The sequence below is a fragment of the Phascolarctos cinereus genome, unplaced genomic scaffold (assembly GCF_003287225.1).
Source record: "Phascolarctos cinereus isolate Bilbo 61053 unplaced genomic scaffold, phaCin_HiC Scaffold_4;HRSCAF=312, whole genome shotgun sequence".
Classification (NCBI taxonomy): Eukaryota; Metazoa; Chordata; class Mammalia; order Diprotodontia; family Phascolarctidae; genus Phascolarctos; species Phascolarctos cinereus.
In genome coordinates this window covers 686,012,957-686,031,042 of record NW_027555847.1, presented here as the reverse complement: position 1 = coordinate 686,031,042, position 18,086 = coordinate 686,012,957, and the positions used below count along the sequence as shown (strand labels likewise).

General features: G+C 43.4%; 1 protein-coding gene across 1 annotated transcript in view; it reads left to right on the top strand.

Moving 5' to 3' along the window:
* EP400 (E1A binding protein p400) overlaps positions 1–18,086 on the top strand; it is a 262,063-nt gene that overhangs the window by 206,029 nt on the left and 37,948 nt on the right. Inside the window, 17 exon segments of the mRNA XM_078154252.1 lie at positions 1,539–1,726; positions 2,087–2,264; positions 2,774–2,910; positions 3,563–3,732; positions 4,788–4,962; positions 5,880–6,016; positions 6,401–6,587; positions 7,356–7,522; positions 8,623–8,765; positions 9,195–9,437; positions 10,355–10,519; positions 12,043–12,210; positions 14,475–14,560; positions 15,077–15,372; positions 17,307–17,493; positions 17,495–17,510; positions 17,603–17,772. Of these exon segments, the coding sequence (XP_078010378.1) occupies positions 1,539–1,726; positions 2,087–2,264; positions 2,774–2,910; positions 3,563–3,732; positions 4,788–4,962; positions 5,880–6,016; positions 6,401–6,587; positions 7,356–7,522; positions 8,623–8,765; positions 9,195–9,437; positions 10,355–10,519; positions 12,043–12,210; positions 14,475–14,560; positions 15,077–15,372; positions 17,307–17,493; positions 17,495–17,510; positions 17,603–17,772 (2,813 nt within the window).

Sequence of the window (18,086 nt, the reverse complement as noted above, 5' to 3'; positions counted from 1 at the left end):
GGCACATGCCAGCCGTGTATGTAGTCTACTGCACCTGTGGTCCCTGCCTTTGCAGTGAAGGGAGGGGGTGTTTTCATATATTATGTTCCACGCTTGATCATTATATTTACACAGTGTTCTGTTAAAATTTGTTTTTTGCTATTTTGGAGTTCAGGGCTTAGAGTGATGTCTTACGTGAAGGAGAATAGGAGGGTTTCCGACTGGCATGATCCAGTGATCCCTGTGGTATAGACCACTTACCCCTTTGTGTCACACAAGGTGGAGAGGGCGCAGACCCTGTCCTGGTGTGAGTCTTCATTCTGTTCTCGCTCATTACCTGTATGACCCGTGGGGCAGCGTGCTGCCCTCTTTGGGCCTCGGAGTTCTCCTCTAGCATGGAGGTCTTGAACCTGGCAATTTCTGGGGCCTTCTGGCTCCCAGGCCTGCCCCTTCTATCCTCTGACTGTCCTGTAGCAGCTTCATTTGTAAAGACAGGTTCAGGAGGCATTCTCCCCAAGCTCTTTGGCTTGATTGCAATCGAGAGGCAAGAGAGTGGACGTTTTCTTAAGCACTTACTGTGAGCAGTGTTGCACGAGGTACTGAGGGGAGAGGCGATGTTTCTAACAAGCAAGGTCCCTGCCTCAAGGTTCTATGCGCTCTTCCATGGGAGGTCACAGTCTAGTTGGAGGTTGATTAGGTCCTAACCAAGGGCAGCTGGGTGGCGCCGTAGTGTATAGAGTTCCAGGCCTGGAGTCAGGAAGACTCATCTTCCTGAGTTCAAATTCAGTCTTACTAGCTGTGTGACCCTAGGCAAGTCACTTAAACTGTTTGTCTCAGTTTCCTCATCTATAAAATGGAGATAATAATAGCACCTATCTCCCAGGGTTGTTGTGAAGATCGAAGGAGATAGCAGTTGGAAGGTGCTTGGCACAGTGCCTGGTTCATAGTAGGTGCTTTATAAATGTTAGCTATTATTATTATTACTTGGTATGTATAAAGACACAGCTAGGTGGCTCAGTGGATAGAGCACTGGACCGGATGTCAAGAAGAACCGAGTTCAAATGTGGCCTCAGACACTGACTAGCTGTGCGACCCTGGGCAAGTCACTTAACCTCTGTTTGCCTTAATCCACTAGAGAAGGAAATGGTAAACCACTGCAGTATCTTTGCCAAGAGAACCCCATGGACGATATGGTCCACGAGGTCATGAAGTGTCAGACACAACTGAACAACAAGAAGTATGTATAAACCTAATTCTTCTGACCTTGGCGTCTCAGAAGAATCCGATGCTGAGGGAAGCAGAGGAGTGGCATCTGACTTTGGCTTTTGACTGTCAGTTCCAGATCCCCAGACCTCTACCTTCCCAACCTCAATACAGAGTCTGCAGGAATATTTTATTTAAGTTTAAAGTGTTTAAATTTAAATTTTAGTAGGCAAATCCAATACTTAAATTTCATGTCAGTTCTCTTAAAGTACTTATAAATTATAGAAATCATTAAATGATTATTATCCTTATTAAACATAGACACATATATTCATCATATTTTGTGTCTTCTCTAGACCTAGAAGAGACCACCAATGCCAGAGAAAAGGAGGAAGTAGTTGTCATAGATTCGCTCCTCAGTGTTGGGCAGTGCCGAGGTGTGGAGAGAACCAGTCCTGGCAAGAAACACACGAGAGATATTGCAGAGGTGGTGGCGGCAGCAGAAACTCTGTTGCCCAAGGGCAGCGCCCGCATCACAACCGCGGTACATCTGGTGGTTTTCGATAGCTGTGGATCTCAGTGCAGGGGCCTGGGGATAGGCCAGCTCCTCAGCCAGGGTGCCAGCACGAGTTTGATTCCAGCGGGGGCTGCTGGCAATAAAACCCTTTAATCAGTGTTTGTTAAATCCTTCATGGAAAACTTAGGGCAACACTGGGCACCTCTGAAAAAGGATACTTTTGCTTTGTCAGTTGGTTGATTTTTACAGAGAAATTACTTATGCCATTATTTTTCAGAATATCTGTTGGCCTAATTTGAGAAGCATTTGTGCTTTTCCTTGATTAAAAAAAAAGAGAGAGACCGTTACTAGTAGTTATGGGATTTTTTTTTCTTTTTTCTTGAACAGGTAAAGTTCACTACTCCATGTTTATTGTATGGGGTTCTCAGAGAGTACCAGAAGATTGGACTGGACTGGTTAGCCAAACTCTACAGGAAGAATCTCAATGGCATCTTGGCAGATGATGCTGGACTGGGCAAGACTGTGCAGGTCATTGCCTTTTTTGCACATTTAGCTTGTAATGAAGGTAAGTAAATCAACTGAAATTTAGGTGTTTGAAATATTGTTTGCATCTTGATTTCCGTGGTGAAATTTTTCTGTAAGTGCTCTTTATATCTGTTTTTGGGGTAAAAAGGTAAATTATTTTTAATTGCTGCTGTACATTTAAAAGATAATTTATAGTATTTAAAATAATATACATTTATGGATTTCTAGTTTTCTGAAAGAAATGTTGATTCTCTCTCTCTCTCTCTCTCTTCTTTTTTTTTTTTCTGTTGTTGAGGCAGTCGGGGTTAAGTGACTTGCCCGGGGTCTCACAGCTAGTGTCAAGTGTCTGAGGCCGGATTTGAACTCAGGTCCTCCTGACTCCAGGGCCAGTGCTCTATCCACTGCACCACCTAGCTGCCCCTGTTGATTCTCTTTGACAAGCAACATTAATCTCCAGTGGGGTTGACTATGTCGGGGTTTTTATTTTACCTCAATTTCATTTGAAAGTTGTCACCTTTAGGTTCCATTCTGTCTCTATCTTTGCTGTAGGTAACTGGGGCCCCCACCTCATTGTGGTTAGGAGTTGCCATATATTGAAGTGGGAACTTGAACTGAAACGTTGGTGCCCTGGTTTGAAGATTCTTCTTTATTTTGGCGGCCAAAGAGAGCTTAGAGCAAAGAGACAGGTATTATGTTCTGGACTGTCGACATGAGAGTATTTCTTTTTTGTTATCATCCCTGCTTTTGCCATTTTCTTCTTTACCTTCTAGTAACCAGTTGTTTTCCATATCCATACCTACATAGGAGAGAACCAGAGAGATGGGATAGACGTTGCAGGAGGTGGGACTTGTGTTAGAAATGGGGAATGTTCCCCAGCATGGAATGGGTGACCAAAGGAGGTGGGGCCATCTCTTCTCCAGATAGCGTAAGAGCTGGAGAAATATGCCAGTCATTGATAGTTTTCATCAGTGTCCTTTGGAAGGGTTTCTAAAGAAAGCCTAAAAGTGATGGTCCATCTCCCGTAGGCTTTGGCTGCAGCAGGTTTTTAGGTACCATTTGCCTCTTTTGTGTTGTATTTTTTTCCTTATTTAGGCACTTGGGGTTAAGTGACTTGGCCAGGGTCACATGGCTAGTAAGTGTCACGTGTTTGGTCTGAGGCCGGATTTGAACTCAGGTCCTCCTGACTTCAGGGCCGGTGCTCTATCCGCTGCGCCACCTAGCTGCCCCTCCATTTGCCTCTTTTGAAAGATACTTTATTCTGCTGTCACCATGTTGGTTTAGTGGCAGTCCTGCAATCCTGGAATGTCGGCTTCATAATGGAATCTTTCTTTTTGGAAGGAGTGGACCGAACCCAACAGCTTCAATGTGTGTATCACCTCCTACAAGCACTTCTTTAAAGGGCACCAGGCCTTTGCCAAAGTGAGGTGGAAGTACCTTGTTGTTGATGAAATGCAGCAGATCAGGAACATGACGGAAAAACACTGGGAGGCACTTTTCAGTCTCCGGAGGTCAGTCTGACACATGTAGTATTTATTTTCCTCATGAAAGTAACTGAAATACTCCCTCCTCTTATTTAAAAGGGGAGCAAAAAGACAAGTGTTAGCAGAATCATGGTTGAACATTGCCATCAAATGTGTGTATTTGGGTGTGTGAATGCACCCTACTAAGTAGCAATGAAATGCTGGGCATTAGCAGTGTGCATGTATTTTGTGTTTCCTTTTAGCCACATACTTACGTCTTTATAGCATTTCTTTAGAGCTCAATTTGTATATTTTATCATAAAGTAAATACAAAGATCATCTTGTATACTTTTAATAGTGTATAATATGAGATGAATAGTCTATATAAATGATACATATAAGTAATGAAATAGTATTTGTCTGTTCCCTTTCCTCCCTTTCCCAAATCTCCACACTTCTGAATCTCTGCTTCTATGTAAAAGCAAGTAAACAGAAATTTTCAGAAATAATAACTGACTATTTTCTATATCTTTACTTACAAATGAGAATATGGTTAGGTTAAATCCAAAGGAAATTTTTCAACATTATCTGAAAGGCTTACTGTTGGAAATATGCCTATGGCACACTTTATATGGGCCTCAGATTTAATGAACTTCGATTTAAAAGCATTGGGGCCAGTAGGCCAAATTTAGTGTTTTAGAAATGAAAAATGTTGATGTTAGGTAAACTTGGATATTAGGTAGGCAAGTTTTATATATTGCACATTTGAGGTGAAAGTATAATTCTGAATGTTAAATAACTTTTTGCAATGGTACTACTGGAAGGTTAGTAACAGGAAAACCTTCTGTTGAGTAAATTTAGCTGAAGGAGCTAAGGTAACATTTCTAAGAGACTTGTTTTCCTAAGAGTAATGGAAGGGATCAAGCATTAGGTCTGAGAGTTTACTCAGCAGATAAAGAACTTGATAAAATGCAGATAGAACATTGATCATTAGCTTTTTAGAAAACATCAAATTTCTTTCTACTGATATTTGTCGGGATAGTAAAGGTTTCTAAAGGACGAGAATAAGCACTAATGAATTATTTTATCCTTCCTTTTCGTAGTCAGCATCGTTTGCTCCTGATTGATACGCCTTTACACAACACCTTGATGGAATTGTGGACCATGGTGCACTTTCTGATTCCTGGAATATCAAGACCATATTTGGATTTTCCAGTGAAAGCTGCTAGTGAAGAGAACCAAGATTATTGTCACAAACTTGTCATAAGGTTGCACAGAGTATGTCAGGTTTTTTTACCCTCCCAGTCTCAGTAATTATTGTAGTGGACTATAAACTACTAAAAAAAGTCTACATGCCCCATATTCTGCCACTGAAGGCGTATGTGGGTTTCCAGAGATTCTCCAATGGGACTTACCCAAGGGTACCTCCACTGCTTAGTTTTAAGGATGAGTGGTAGAGAAAATAAAGAAGGAATTAAACTCCCCCTCTTTTTTTTTTATCATTTCTGTCTATTTCTTGCTAATGTGTGGCTATTATTCTTATTCTTATTCTAAGGTTTGCAAAATTTGGACTACCTTGGTACACTAGATAGTGAAAACAGTACATGACCTGAAGACACTTTTCTAGAAGGAAAAAACCCCAGACAATTTGTGTGTGAAAAACAGATCTGTAGTTAGATGAGACTCTCTCTCTACCTTATTCTCTTCAGGTTGAGTCAGTGGAGGAGGTGAGATCTGAAGTGGACTTGATAGAGAAGAAAAGGAGGTAGCTCAGTGAATATAAAGGAAAATCGTTCTTCTGGGCTTAGGGAGCAGCATTAGAGAAAGCTCAGCTCAAAGGAGTCAAGAGTGGGTGTGTTTGTCTGGAGCTGCATAAATGACTAGAGGAATGAAGAAGGAACTGAGAAGTTCCCCAGCACCAAGTCCCTGGATGAAGGGGTTCAAGCTCAGAGTGAGGCACCAAGGAGGCCTCGGTGACGATAGTGTTGTATTCAGTGCTGCAGGTGGTATATTCAGAGTCACAAGTATGGGATGGTTTTACCTAAATATTCAGGCTTGTGCTGTGACTTCTGTAGGCAGATCAGCAGTGTGGTCTGTTTGCATGAATCTAGTTTTCTTTCACACATTATGATAGATAGTACAGGTGTAATAATATTACTAAGAATTTCTGTAATAAAATGTGTGTATTTTCCTAGATGATACAGCCATTCATTTTACGAAGATCAAAAAGAGATGTCGAAAAGCAGCTCAGTAAGAAATATGAGCACGTGTTAAAGTGCCGCCTTTCTAATCGCCAGAAGGCCTTGTATGATGACGTGATCCTCCAGCCAGGGTGAGACCCTGCAGGGCTCCCTCACTCCCTTCCTGGTCTTTCCTTCCCCATCCCCCTCAGAGGCCTGGCCCAGAGGCAGTCCCCCTTCCATCATGGATGATGGATGCTCGGGTGGGTGGACAGAGGGCTATAGTTCTGCTGATCATGTGGAGGGAGTCCACACTGATGTGTGTGCGGTCCTGCCTGGGCTGCCCACTATGCCCACCCAGCCAGTGGGGAGCCCACATTCTAAACGGTGGCATTGAGACAGGCCAAGACAAGGGTACGACGGGGGAGGTAGAAATGGGGTCTAGAGCAAGGGCCATTTGAAATGAGTTCTGCACATCCCCTCTGATCAGCTAGTGGGACAAAGGCTGAAGGCTTCTTCTCTTTCTGTGTTCACAGAACCCAGGAAGCTCTCAAGAGCGGACAGTTTGTCAGCGTCCTGCACGTCCTGATGAAGCTGCAGAGGATCTGTAACCACCCCGACCTCATTGACCCCAGGCTCTCAGGTGCCTCGTATGTGCTGGAGGCCCTCGAGTTCAGGACCGCCGCTGCCATTGTGCAGGCCCTGGAGCGTGGGCTCTGGAAGGTGAGCGGGGGCTTTGCCCATGACCCACACTGGGCCCCTGATGAGGGACAGTCTCCACAAGCTGCTCTGGGGCAAAGATGTCCTCCTGCTTGGGTTACAGGTCACCAGGTTTAAGCTGTAGTTCAGAGCAACTGTCTGTATTTTTGGTGGATTTTCAGACTGTCTTTTCTGTTGATTCCTTTGACTAAATTGTTGGCTGATGAATTCTGATCCTTGATGACGTCAGTGTGTCAGCTGAACGTTAGTCTGTCATCCGACTGATCGGAAACATAGCTGGTATGTAAGGAACACCCTGAGGTTGTCAGCCTGATTTCATACAATCCCATTGGATCCTCACAACCTTGTGAGGTGGGTACAAGAGCTACTGTACCCATTTTATAGATGTGAAAACTGAGGGTCTAGGAATTGAAACAGCTTACCCTCCATGATCATATAGCTGGTAAGAAGCAGAGGTAGATTCAAAGCCAAGGCTCTCATGACTCCATTGCCAGGGCTTTTATGCCATACTACTCAGTCGTATTTAACTCTGCTAGAATTGATCAGATAGAAATGTTCTTGGCCTGCATCAGCTCCCTGAAAGATGTCTGTCACACTCTTGGGGTGGTTCGATGTCCTGTTCCCTCCAGAAGAAGAGGCCCCCGCCATGACCGCCCTTCTGAGGGCCACACTTTAAGTCACCAGCTGCCTTGTAGGCTTTGTATGATATTTGAACTAAACTTCGTTGTTGAACGTCTTGGAGACAAGGTCTTTGCTTTTGTTTTCACCTAGGACACTGACATGTCTATATTTGATCTGATTGGGGTAGAAAATAAAATGACACATTATGAAGCCCAGGTGCTGCCCAAACAAAAGATAAGCAGGAAGCTGATGGAGGAAATCTACACATCGCCTGTGCCCCAGTCAAGGCCCCGGCCTGTCAAGATCAAGCCCAACAGGTAGGGGAAAGCTCCCTGCAGTCGATGAACCATTGGCCTCTTGGGTTTTAAATGTGAGAAAAGAGGGTGCAGACTTCAGGGACACGGCTAGTTTTAGGTTATGGAGTGATAGGAAGAGTCCGGAGGACCTAAATTCAAGTCTCACTTCTGACACATACTTATGGTGTGACTCTGGAGAAGTCTCACTTGACTTCTCAGTCAAGTGCTGATATGCCTTGGTGAGGGAGCTTTCTTCTCTGGGAATTCCCTATGCTAATGAAATCGTGGATTCTGGCCACATGTTCATATTCTTCCTGCTTTGTTGTGTTGGGTCTGGGTCCTTCATTGGTTGGCTCTTAGACATGAATGAGGACAGAGTAGGGTTAGGGTTTTCTTGGATAGGAAAGCCATATCAAGGCTGTTGCAGGGGGCTTTGGCCATATCAGTTTGGGGTACATACATTTTCCAAGCATAGATTTCTCTAATAGGGTCGTTGTCTGTAGCACATCATGGGGCAGGTGTATTTACTCAGATGACACTGAATGTTTCCCAAACACTTCTTGACACCTGTCCCCATGCGTCCTCACTAGTCTAGACTCTGCAGGGACTTCGACTTGCACCGTGGATTGGGTAGAAAGAAGGACCCTGGGCTTTGGGACCTCTTCCAAGACTGTCGCAAACTCTTTGTCTGCCTTTTGGTTTCTGATCTGCCCATCCATCCCTTCCACTTGTAACAGTCATATCTACTCTGATAAGCACGTCCTTGTTTCCACACCGTCCCAAAGTGGTGTTTAATGTATCTGTGAAGGCACTGCTAGAGCATTGTTGCAGCTGCGTTTAAGGCTGCTTTTCTGTTCCCTTTGAAAATATACTGAGAAGTTGTTGCTATGCTCTGAGTGGAAATCATATGCACAAGATATACGAAATAGGGTACTTCTCTCATATTCCATAGATTGTAGTGGGTTTGACCTGGATGGGATGGATATGTAACATGCTCCTTTATATCTTTAATGTGACTGAGAATCATACTTTAAAAGGTCACTGAGTATCTGTTCTCATCTACAGCTGGAATAGTTTTATTGCTCTCTACTTGTCTGCTGTTTGCTAATTCTGGTTTTCAGGTTGTTCCAACCTGTGCAGTATGGACAGAAGCCAGAGGGCAAGACTGTTGTTTTCCCGAGCCCTCAAATACAGCGCACTCTCATCACAGCTACAGGAGCCCAGTCAGGGCAAGGACGAGGAAGATCCCCCATTGTAGATCAAGGTAAGGAAAGCCAGTGTTCTTTTGGAGGGTATTGAAATATGCCAGTATTATGACAGTGATAGGTCTTGAACTATCCTGCCTGGCCCATATGGCACATGACCCACTAGTATTCTGCTAGCATATTGGCAGATGAGACTTTAGGAGGTCTAAGTAGCATGATATAGACTGGGCAATGGATGATTTTTATTTCAGCCCTAATGGTGACTCCTCAGGCTTGCACTTCTGAGTTCCCTGTGCTCTCGTTTATATAACTGATCTTTAGAAGGCAGTTAGATTGTGCTTTTGTGAAAAGGAGTTGGTCCCAAGATGGATATTCTATAAGAATGTATCTCGTTATCATCTTGAAAGGTTTCTTTTTAAATTCGAGTTGTTTCAAGTAATAGTTGAAACCTCTAACAGCTTTGCACAAACAAACCTTATTGATTACAGCGGCCGCAGCACAGTTTCAGACATCTCAGGCTCCTACCGGTGCTCCAAGACACCAGCCAGCAGCGACCTTCACCACAGCAACTAGCACAGCCAATCCTGTGAGACAGCGGGGTCAGAACTCAGCCCAGGCCTCCCAGCTAGGCCAGACCCAGCCCCAGCCCCAGGCCCCCTCGCACACCGTCCAACAGAGTGTGCTTCCTCAGAGGCTGGTACTGACCTCTCAGGCCCAGGCACGGTTGCCTAGTAAGTGGCCTCCCCTTTCCAGGTTTCTTTCATTGACTTCTTACAATAACATCCTAAGGTGTGGTCAGTCATTCGTTTCCAACTCTATGAATCAGCCCTGCTCACTTCATTGCTTTTGTCAAGAAAAATCGCAGTTTAGACAAGAAATGGTAGGATTTCAGGCAAAATATGTTAGTGGTGGCAACTCAGTTTCCTACTTCTGCATTTTCCTCTGCTGGGAGGATTTCCTTCAGATCAAATACTTTAGCTTTTTTCTCATTCTTTTGTGCTAAATACTGATTTGTGTGGGATGGTCTTTTTATCCAAGCATTCATTCCAAGAAAAAAAGAAAGGGAGAGGCCCTGCAGGAAGGTTGGGAGGTCCTGCTTCCTGGTATGGGCATTGATCCCCCAGCCACATGAATGCTGGAATTATGTCATTGATGGGGGTACCAGCACAGCTGTCTGTGCCATCTGCAGTGGGTATAACAGATTGGATACTTAGGGTTTTAAACTTTCTTGTAGCTCGCTTTCATCAAATCTGTCCCTCACCTGCTCAAGACACTCCTGTCTCATTTGTACTGTCATGACATCACAGCCAATTTGCTTTGGTGGCAAATTTTGAAATTTAGCTGCTTATTATGATTTTGATTTTTCTGTTGACCTTTCCTGGTGAAATGGCATGTAATTCATTTTAGTATCTGTTTTATCACAAAGTGTTACATGAGTGTTCAAGTTGATTTAATAATATATGTCACAAGAGATGATAGAAGCTTTCATGGAAGTTTACTGACAAAGTGATTCCTACTGAACATCCATTTGACCATTTAGATGTCTTCAATGTAAGCATGCAGGGGTGGGGCTCCTGCTCTGTTTGCTGGTCCACTGGAGAGTTATTCAAGCCAGGGATGGGGCTTACTCTGTTTTCTTGTTTTTCAGGTGGGGAGGTGATGAAAGGTGCTCAGCAGGCTTCTCTCACAGCAACTCAGAACAGGATAGCTCAGCCGGAGACCCCCGTGACCCTGCAGTTTCAGGGGAATAAGTTCACCCTGTCACATAGTCAGCTCTGCCAGCTCACTGCTGGCCAGCCTCTGCAGCTTCAAGGTGCTGTCACCTTTGAGTGGCTGACTTACCCATGGCTAATGGGGAGAGTCGTCTGTTGGAGAGAGGACTGCGGTTGTCCTAATGAGCCCCTCCAGGGCTGTTATTCACAAGATATTACCCATGATTTGTTTGGGGGCATTCTTCTTAGATTTTGTTACCTCTTAGAAAGCAGAGAAGGCAAACATTCCTTTTTGGGTAGTGTTTTAACTGAAAGATAATTGCCCTTCATTGATTATTATGAAGGACGCTAGCTAAAGCTTCCCAAAAAGCATGTGGTTAGGGGGCTGGGCAGTGAGCATTGGATATATTCTGATGTACAATGAGAAATACTCAGGTGGGGTAGCAGTGCTGGGGTCCGAGAAAAGGTTCTCTAAGGAACGTGCAGCCATAAACCATTTGCAGAGGAAGGTGCCTTAGAGATGATCTAGGCTAGCACCATCGTGTTATAAACCAAGAGTCTTAGGGATGTGAATAACTCGCTAGAACTGCTTCTAGTCAGTGGTGGAGTCTGCTCCTGACCTCCTGTCTCCAGACTGCAGGTCCAGTGATCTTCCCCCAGCATCTGCTCCCCTGCTCCCCATGGCCTGATGAATGGCCCTGCCTATGGCTGTGTCTCCCTTGTCTAGAGACTGGAGAGGTTTTGTGGGTATCTGTTGTCTTGTATAAAAACAGGTAATAGTTAAGTGGGACTGGCACATTGTATTTCTTCTGTCTGTCTCTATGGTACCTACTTTAGCAATAGTATTAATAGCTAGCGTTTATATAGTGCATTAGGATTCGTAAAGCACTTTACATGTGTTTACACACGGGCTCTTAATAATGCTGACAGATTGAGAATCTCACCTGGCCCCCTAGTGCCACCTCCATCAGAGCTCTGCCACTCAGCCCTTTGGATTGGTTCACTTTCCCCCATGCTTTTCCTCTACTTTCCTTTTGTTTTGTGCCACACTGCACCAAGAGGAACAAGGCTGCTTCAAAGCCTCGTATGTTGGGTATTTCTTCCCGGTGCTCGATTGCCATTAGAGTGGGATGTAATCTTTGGTGACAGAGGCATGATGAACTGGATTTGAAAAGTAGGCTTTAGGGAACAGTATCTTTTCTAAAATATAAATAATTTAGCATAAACCTTTTCCCTAATTCTGAATTTTTTTAATACTATCAAATAATTGGTAACTTATGTGAAATTGTTGAAGTAAACAAAGCTATATAGAAACAAAATTTGGCACGTATATGTTGAGAGGAAAATAACAGAACAGAATGAAACTAATTGGGTTAAATAACAAGATATGTCTTCCTTCCATTTTCCTACCATTTTGTAATTGTATTTGGTAGATGACTGATAAAATGAATAGATATAAAAAACTTGATGGTTGTATGATGACTGATGTCATGCCTATGCTGATTTTAGGTCAGACGTTCTCCAAAAGTCAGTATTCTTTACCTGTGAATGTAATTTGGCTAGATTATTACACTTTGATATATTTTTTTTTATCATGACTCTCAATTAAATTGCTTTCTTGTAGGAAATGTTCTTCAGATTGTTTCTGCTCCAGGACAACAATATTTGCGTCCCCAAGCATCTCTTGTTATGCAGCCCGTGTCTCAGGCTGGGACAGGACAGAATGCTCTCAGCACACTAGGAAATCATCATCAGGGAAAGATGCTGGGCTCTGCAGCAGCCTCTCCCCAAGGTGGGCCACTTTCTTACCGGGCATGGCCTACTTTAGTCTAAGCTTTAGTTCCACATTCTCAGGTGAAATGAATCCTTTTATCGGGTGAACATTATGTGCAATAAAACTTTCCCACATTTCAACCCATAATGTTATTCTAGGCTCCAGAATGACACCGGTAGCTTATTAATAGTCATAACATCCTTGTGAGAACATTGGAGATCAGATTCTGTCTCATGAAGCCTGAGAAGGAATGGGATACTCATCTGTTAGTTCATTCAACAAACATTACTAAGCATTACTCAGCACTAAGATTTGCTGTGTGCAAGTCAATAAATCAGATCCTCCATAGAATACAAGAAAGAATAAAACATGGGTCTTACCCTTAAGGTGCTTATAATAATCCCATGAGATTCTGTGAAATTACACGCAAGCCGGTGGTGTGACATCAGCAGTTGATCCCTGGTCTACTGATTGCCATTTCCTCATCGACCATGTCATCTTGGTGAAATTGCAGCATTGTACTTATACATAGAGTTACATGTAAGGCCTTACACAGGTTCTTAAAAAACAGCTTCGCAAGTAGAAGGGGAGATAGAAGAGATCCAGGACAAGCTTAATCATAAGTCATCAGTGAGACACGGCAGTCAGAAAAGCCAGTGCAATCCTTGGGTGCGTCCAGAGAGGATGGGGAAGTGATAATTCCACAGATATGAAGAACCTTGACCCTAGTTCAGATAATCCTGCAGAAGCTGATAAACTGGTGTGCCCCGAGGAAGGTGACCAAAATCCTCAGCGTGGTGTTCAACACCCTTCATGACTCTCCCCCTCCTACCTTTCTGGTCTTCTTCAACCTTACTCCCCAGCCCTTTCTTGCTGATCCGGTGGAACTGGCCTCCTAACTGTTACATGAACAGCCTGCTCCGTCTCTTGGCTCTGGGCACTTTCTCCAGCTGGTCCCCGTGCTCGCTATGCTCTCCCTCTTCATCTGTGCCTTCTGGCTTCCCTGGCTTCTTGAACTTCCACTAAAATCCCATCTTTTACAGGAAGCCTTTCCTCTCGTAACTATTTCCTGTTTGTCCTGTGTATAGTTTTTTTTTGTCTCCCCAATTAGACTGTGAGTTCCTTGAGGGCAGGGATTGTATTTTGCTTTGTTTTGTGCCCCTAGAGCTTAGCGCCGTGTCTTAATAAATGGGTCTTGATTGATTGACCAGTGTGTTGAGAGGTCTGGAGGCCATGCCGTGGAAAGATCAGTTGAAAGAACAGCAGGTGTTTAAGCATGGGGCAGAGAAGACTTGAGGAGGACATGATAGGAGTCTTTAAATATTTGAGAGGTGCTCAGATTTCTCCCGCAGAGTTCTTCTGCAAAAGTTGTAGAGAGATGGATTTAGGAAAAACTTGACAAGTAATACTATTCCTAAATGGAGTCCCCGTCTTGGAGGAATTCAAGCAAAGGCTTGCTGTTGTTAAGTCATTTTTCTGTCATGTCTGACTCCCCACGACCCCATCTGGGGTTTTCTTGGCAGAGATATTGGAGTGGTTTGCCATTTCCTTCTCCAGCTCGTTTTATGGATCAGGAAACTGAGGCAGACAGGGTTAAGTGACTTACCCAGGGTCACACAGCTAGTAAGCACCTGAGGCCGGATTTGACTTCATGAATATGTGTCTTCCTGGCTCCAGAGCTATATGCACAATGGTACCACGTAGCTGCCCCATGAGCAGGCTGGATGGCTGTTTGTCATGGCTGTCGTAGAGGTCTTTCCTCGTTCAGCTGTGGGGATGGACTGTTTGGTGTCTGAGGTCACTTTTAACTTTGAGATTCTGTGATTCTGTGAATCTTGACATTATTAGGTGAGGATTTTGTGCAGTGTAACTTTTTAAGTTTATTTTGTTCTATAAAAGTCTTCTCTGATCTTAAATAGCATTATCTTAAATGATTCCATCAACTCATTAACAAGTCACGACATCCTTGTGAGAGTATTAGTGGGGCAGAGAGCATCTACTGATGCGCAGAGAGCTCAGTTCCCTTCATTCATTCAACAAATATTCCTACACACTGCTGTGGTCCCCATTCTGGGAACGTAAAGTAAAATAAAACATGATCTGTGTCCACAAAGAACTTAGAATGATGTGATCACAGCTTGGGGACATGTCAGTGACTCCCATCTACTCCAGGGGTCTCCAGATTCCTACTTAGTGGTCATGTGACGTTAGTGAAATTAGAGCATTCTAATCATGTTTGGGAGGGGAAATGAAAAACAAAAAAGCTCCTCTTTATTTCTCAGTTGGTGTGTCCACCAGAACTACAGTTGTTAACCTGCCTTCTGGGGAGCAAAGAATCATATCCAAATCAACAGGAACTCAAACACAGGTAATTATTTACTTGGTACTAAATTGAAGTTTACAAATATGTGATTTTTTTTTAGGACTTTTTAAAAAAAAATTGGTTCTGTGGTTTCCTTGGTGTAAGGAGTTTCCGGTGGGGAACTCCTACCAGTGCAGTCAGCCACATCTCTGTAATTTACAGTTTTAAAGAGTTGCCTAGGTATCTGAGGTTAGGTGAATTGCCCAAGGTCACACTACCAGTATGTGGCAAATGTGAAACTTTAACCTAGTCTCTTTTGCTTTGAGTCCAGTTCTTAAATAAAAGAATTGGATGATAAAACGGTTTTTATCTGTTCACAAATTTTGCTGAAAATTCCAGTATTTGCTAAAATTTTAAATTTTACACTGAATAATTATTTTTGGCATGAAGTGACAAGTTTTAAAATGTAGTTTTAATATATCAGGCAACTTACCCCACTTGCCACTGTTGACCATTAGCAATTTTATTTATTGTATTTAAAAAACACTCTCTATCTTCTCTCTGTCTTTGGGGTGGATGAAGATATCATTGGCAGAAAAAAGCAGACTTTTAAAAGAGCGTCTCGATAGGATATTTTCTGGCAATGAACGGCGTTGTTCCAGAGCTCCTGTTTATGGCAAAGATGTATTGGGAATTTGCTCATTATTTGGGGAAAGGAAAGCATCTCAGCCTTATTACCCTGGAGACAAATGGAAGTGGGCCGGCTTGATGAATTGTTGTCCTTCCTCGTGTACACCAGAAAGTTCAGCAGACCCACTACAGTATCTGAGATTGACATCGCATCAACAGAATGAATCTCTACAGGATGCCGTTAAAAGGTTATGATTTCCAGATCTTCTTCCTGTCATGTGAATGATCTGAAAGAATCAGTAATATTTTCCAGTGTTTGAAAACTAGTTTTGTTTTTGTGGTCTAGACAGAAAATGAGTTTCTAAAAATAAGCATTATACTCTTCTCATTTTTGTTGATAAAGTAAAAAAAAAATAACCCAAAACATTTCTGTACTTACTTGCCTTTTGGATGGTCCTAAATAGCTTTTACATTTTACTTATGTAGTTCTGGAGAGTTTTGGAATTTTTGTGATCGAGTTTTTAAAGTTATTTGTGAAATTGAAACACACTTAAGTGCTTATTATTGTAGCCAGATTCTGTACACTGAAATTTAGCATATTTTGAGATTGTCCATCCAGGCTGAATGAGGAATGTTTCTCTTGATTATACAATTCAGAGTTCAAAAAACTATTTGAAATTTAAGCTTTCCTACATGCTAGTGTTTCATGGTTTTCTAGGCAGTTGCCAGGCCAAGTAAACTCCAAAAAAACCTTTAGATTAGAAGAATTTATGTTGATTTTGAGTTAATGATCACCTCATGTTGAAGGGCTGCATTTGAGAGGCCATTTCTGGCATATACCCTTGACATTTTCCATTTTCATTCTGATAATTTGTATTTATTTAATGATTGTCCAAATTGTAAGAATTCATCCTTAAGCTGCTGATCATAATGTGGTTGAAAGCTCATTGAGTGGACTTGCTATTGGCCCCATTGTAACTCTAGGTGTTGTTGGGAAGCCCAAGGGCCTGTGCTATCTTCCCTGCCCTCTGTGCTCACTCTCTGAATGGAGCAACACTCGTCTTCCAGTGGAAGTTGAAATGAGCCCCAAATTCAAGTTTTAGGGTTCTGTTATGCTTGGGAGAATTCTAGAATATTTCATAAAATTGAACCGTGTGACCAGATCATCCCCAGGGAAGTCCTGATCTCTCAGCTGAAATTGCAGGGTCCTAGCACAGGTGGTTTGTGGAACACCAGCTCCCCCAGGCCTTCCCTTCATGATCCCAAGTAATGACTTGCCCACTGATGGGGGAACAGACTGATTCTGGTTTACAGAATGCCACGGGCAGTAGTGGCTGGCCTTGGAGGACTTAATTGGGTTCTTTTAAGCTGTGCCTACCCGATGGAGGGAAGAAGGAAGGGGAAGAACCGCTAGGCCTTGCATCCGGCACGGGGGGAGTGTGAGCAGGGCTAAGGACGTGCTCCTCTGCCTTCTCCAGTCAGGCTGCAGAGGCCCTGGGGTCTACTGTGGGACATGGTAAAGGGACCACCCTCTTCCCTCAGGGAGTTAGTGAATCCTGCAGGTGACATTTGAGAAAAGCAGGGCCCAGAAAGGAGAAGGTGTCTGTCTAAGGTCACAGAGAAAGTGAAATGGCAGCAGCAGAGCCGACGTTGCCACTGTAGGGCCCTGCCTCTGAGTCTTGTGCTTTAGCTATGACCTTAACTCTTAATACCTGTGTAACTTTTGGGAAGTTGTCTGACCTTTCTCAGATTTTGTTTTAAAAGGAATAACATCACTCCTTAAGACTTACTTAGTGAGTAAGCCCTGGGGAGACACATGGAGGTTGACTGACTTGCCTGGGCAGGGCCCAGAGCTAGTAAGTGTTGGAAGGAAGATTTGAACCTCAGTCTTTCTCATTCCGTGCCCAGCACCCCACACGTGATGTTGCCTCTCTTAGTGTGAGGATGTCATGAACTAAAATATTTTTGAACATTATGACATGCAATGAAACACAACTGTAGCCTCAAGATTGCTCATTTGAAAGGTGGGGGTGGGGGGGAAGACCATGGCCTTTGTGGTCCTGGGCCTGGCCTCTGCCAGACTTGTGGGTATGTGGACTGCCAGAGACATCTCCCTTCTATCAAGGATCACCTGAGGGCCCCTGCAGTACTAATGTGCTCTGGGATTTGACATTTCCCACAGGGTGCTCCGTGTGCTACCAGCTGTGATTGCTGCGCCCCCTCACCTCTGCACGTCAAATCCTTCTCCATCCTACAGCCAAAAAATGAACCTCTTCAGACACAATCTTAAGCTGCAGCTAGCTCCTTATTTGCACCAACTGCAGCAGATAGCAGCTCCACATTCATTAGAGTTCCCTGACCTCCGACTGGGTGCAGTGTGATTCAGGTATGAGAGAAGTCAACGACCCCAGGTGGTATTGGCTTTAGGGCTAACTGCTTGCTAACTCATTTTTGTCTCTCTTGTTTCACTTAAAATAGGCAAGTTAGAAGCTTTGGCAGTCTTGCTGCAGAGATTGAAATCAGAAGGCCGCCGGGTGCTAATTTTGTCCCAGATGATTTTAATGTTAGATATCTTGGAGTTATTTTTGAACTTCCATTTCCTCACATTCATCAGGATTGATGAATATGCCAGCTATGAGCAGCGTCAGGTGAGGTGTAGTGCACAGGCATGAGCCTACATGAATGTTCAGTTGAAAACCCATACATAAATAATAATAATAATAATAACAATAATGCTTCTATAATGCTTTAAGGTTTGCGAAGAGTTTTACCAAGTGTGCCAACTCAGATACGTAACCTGTGTAAATAAGGGCCCTTGGAACTTAATGAATGTTGTGTAGGAAAATAAAAATCTGAAATTGGAAATGTTCACGTGATATAACTTTCACCGAAGTCCTATTATGGAACCTTATTGTTGTATGAAGGGGATCCTGCGTTCTCCAGCACTACACCCAGGAGAACA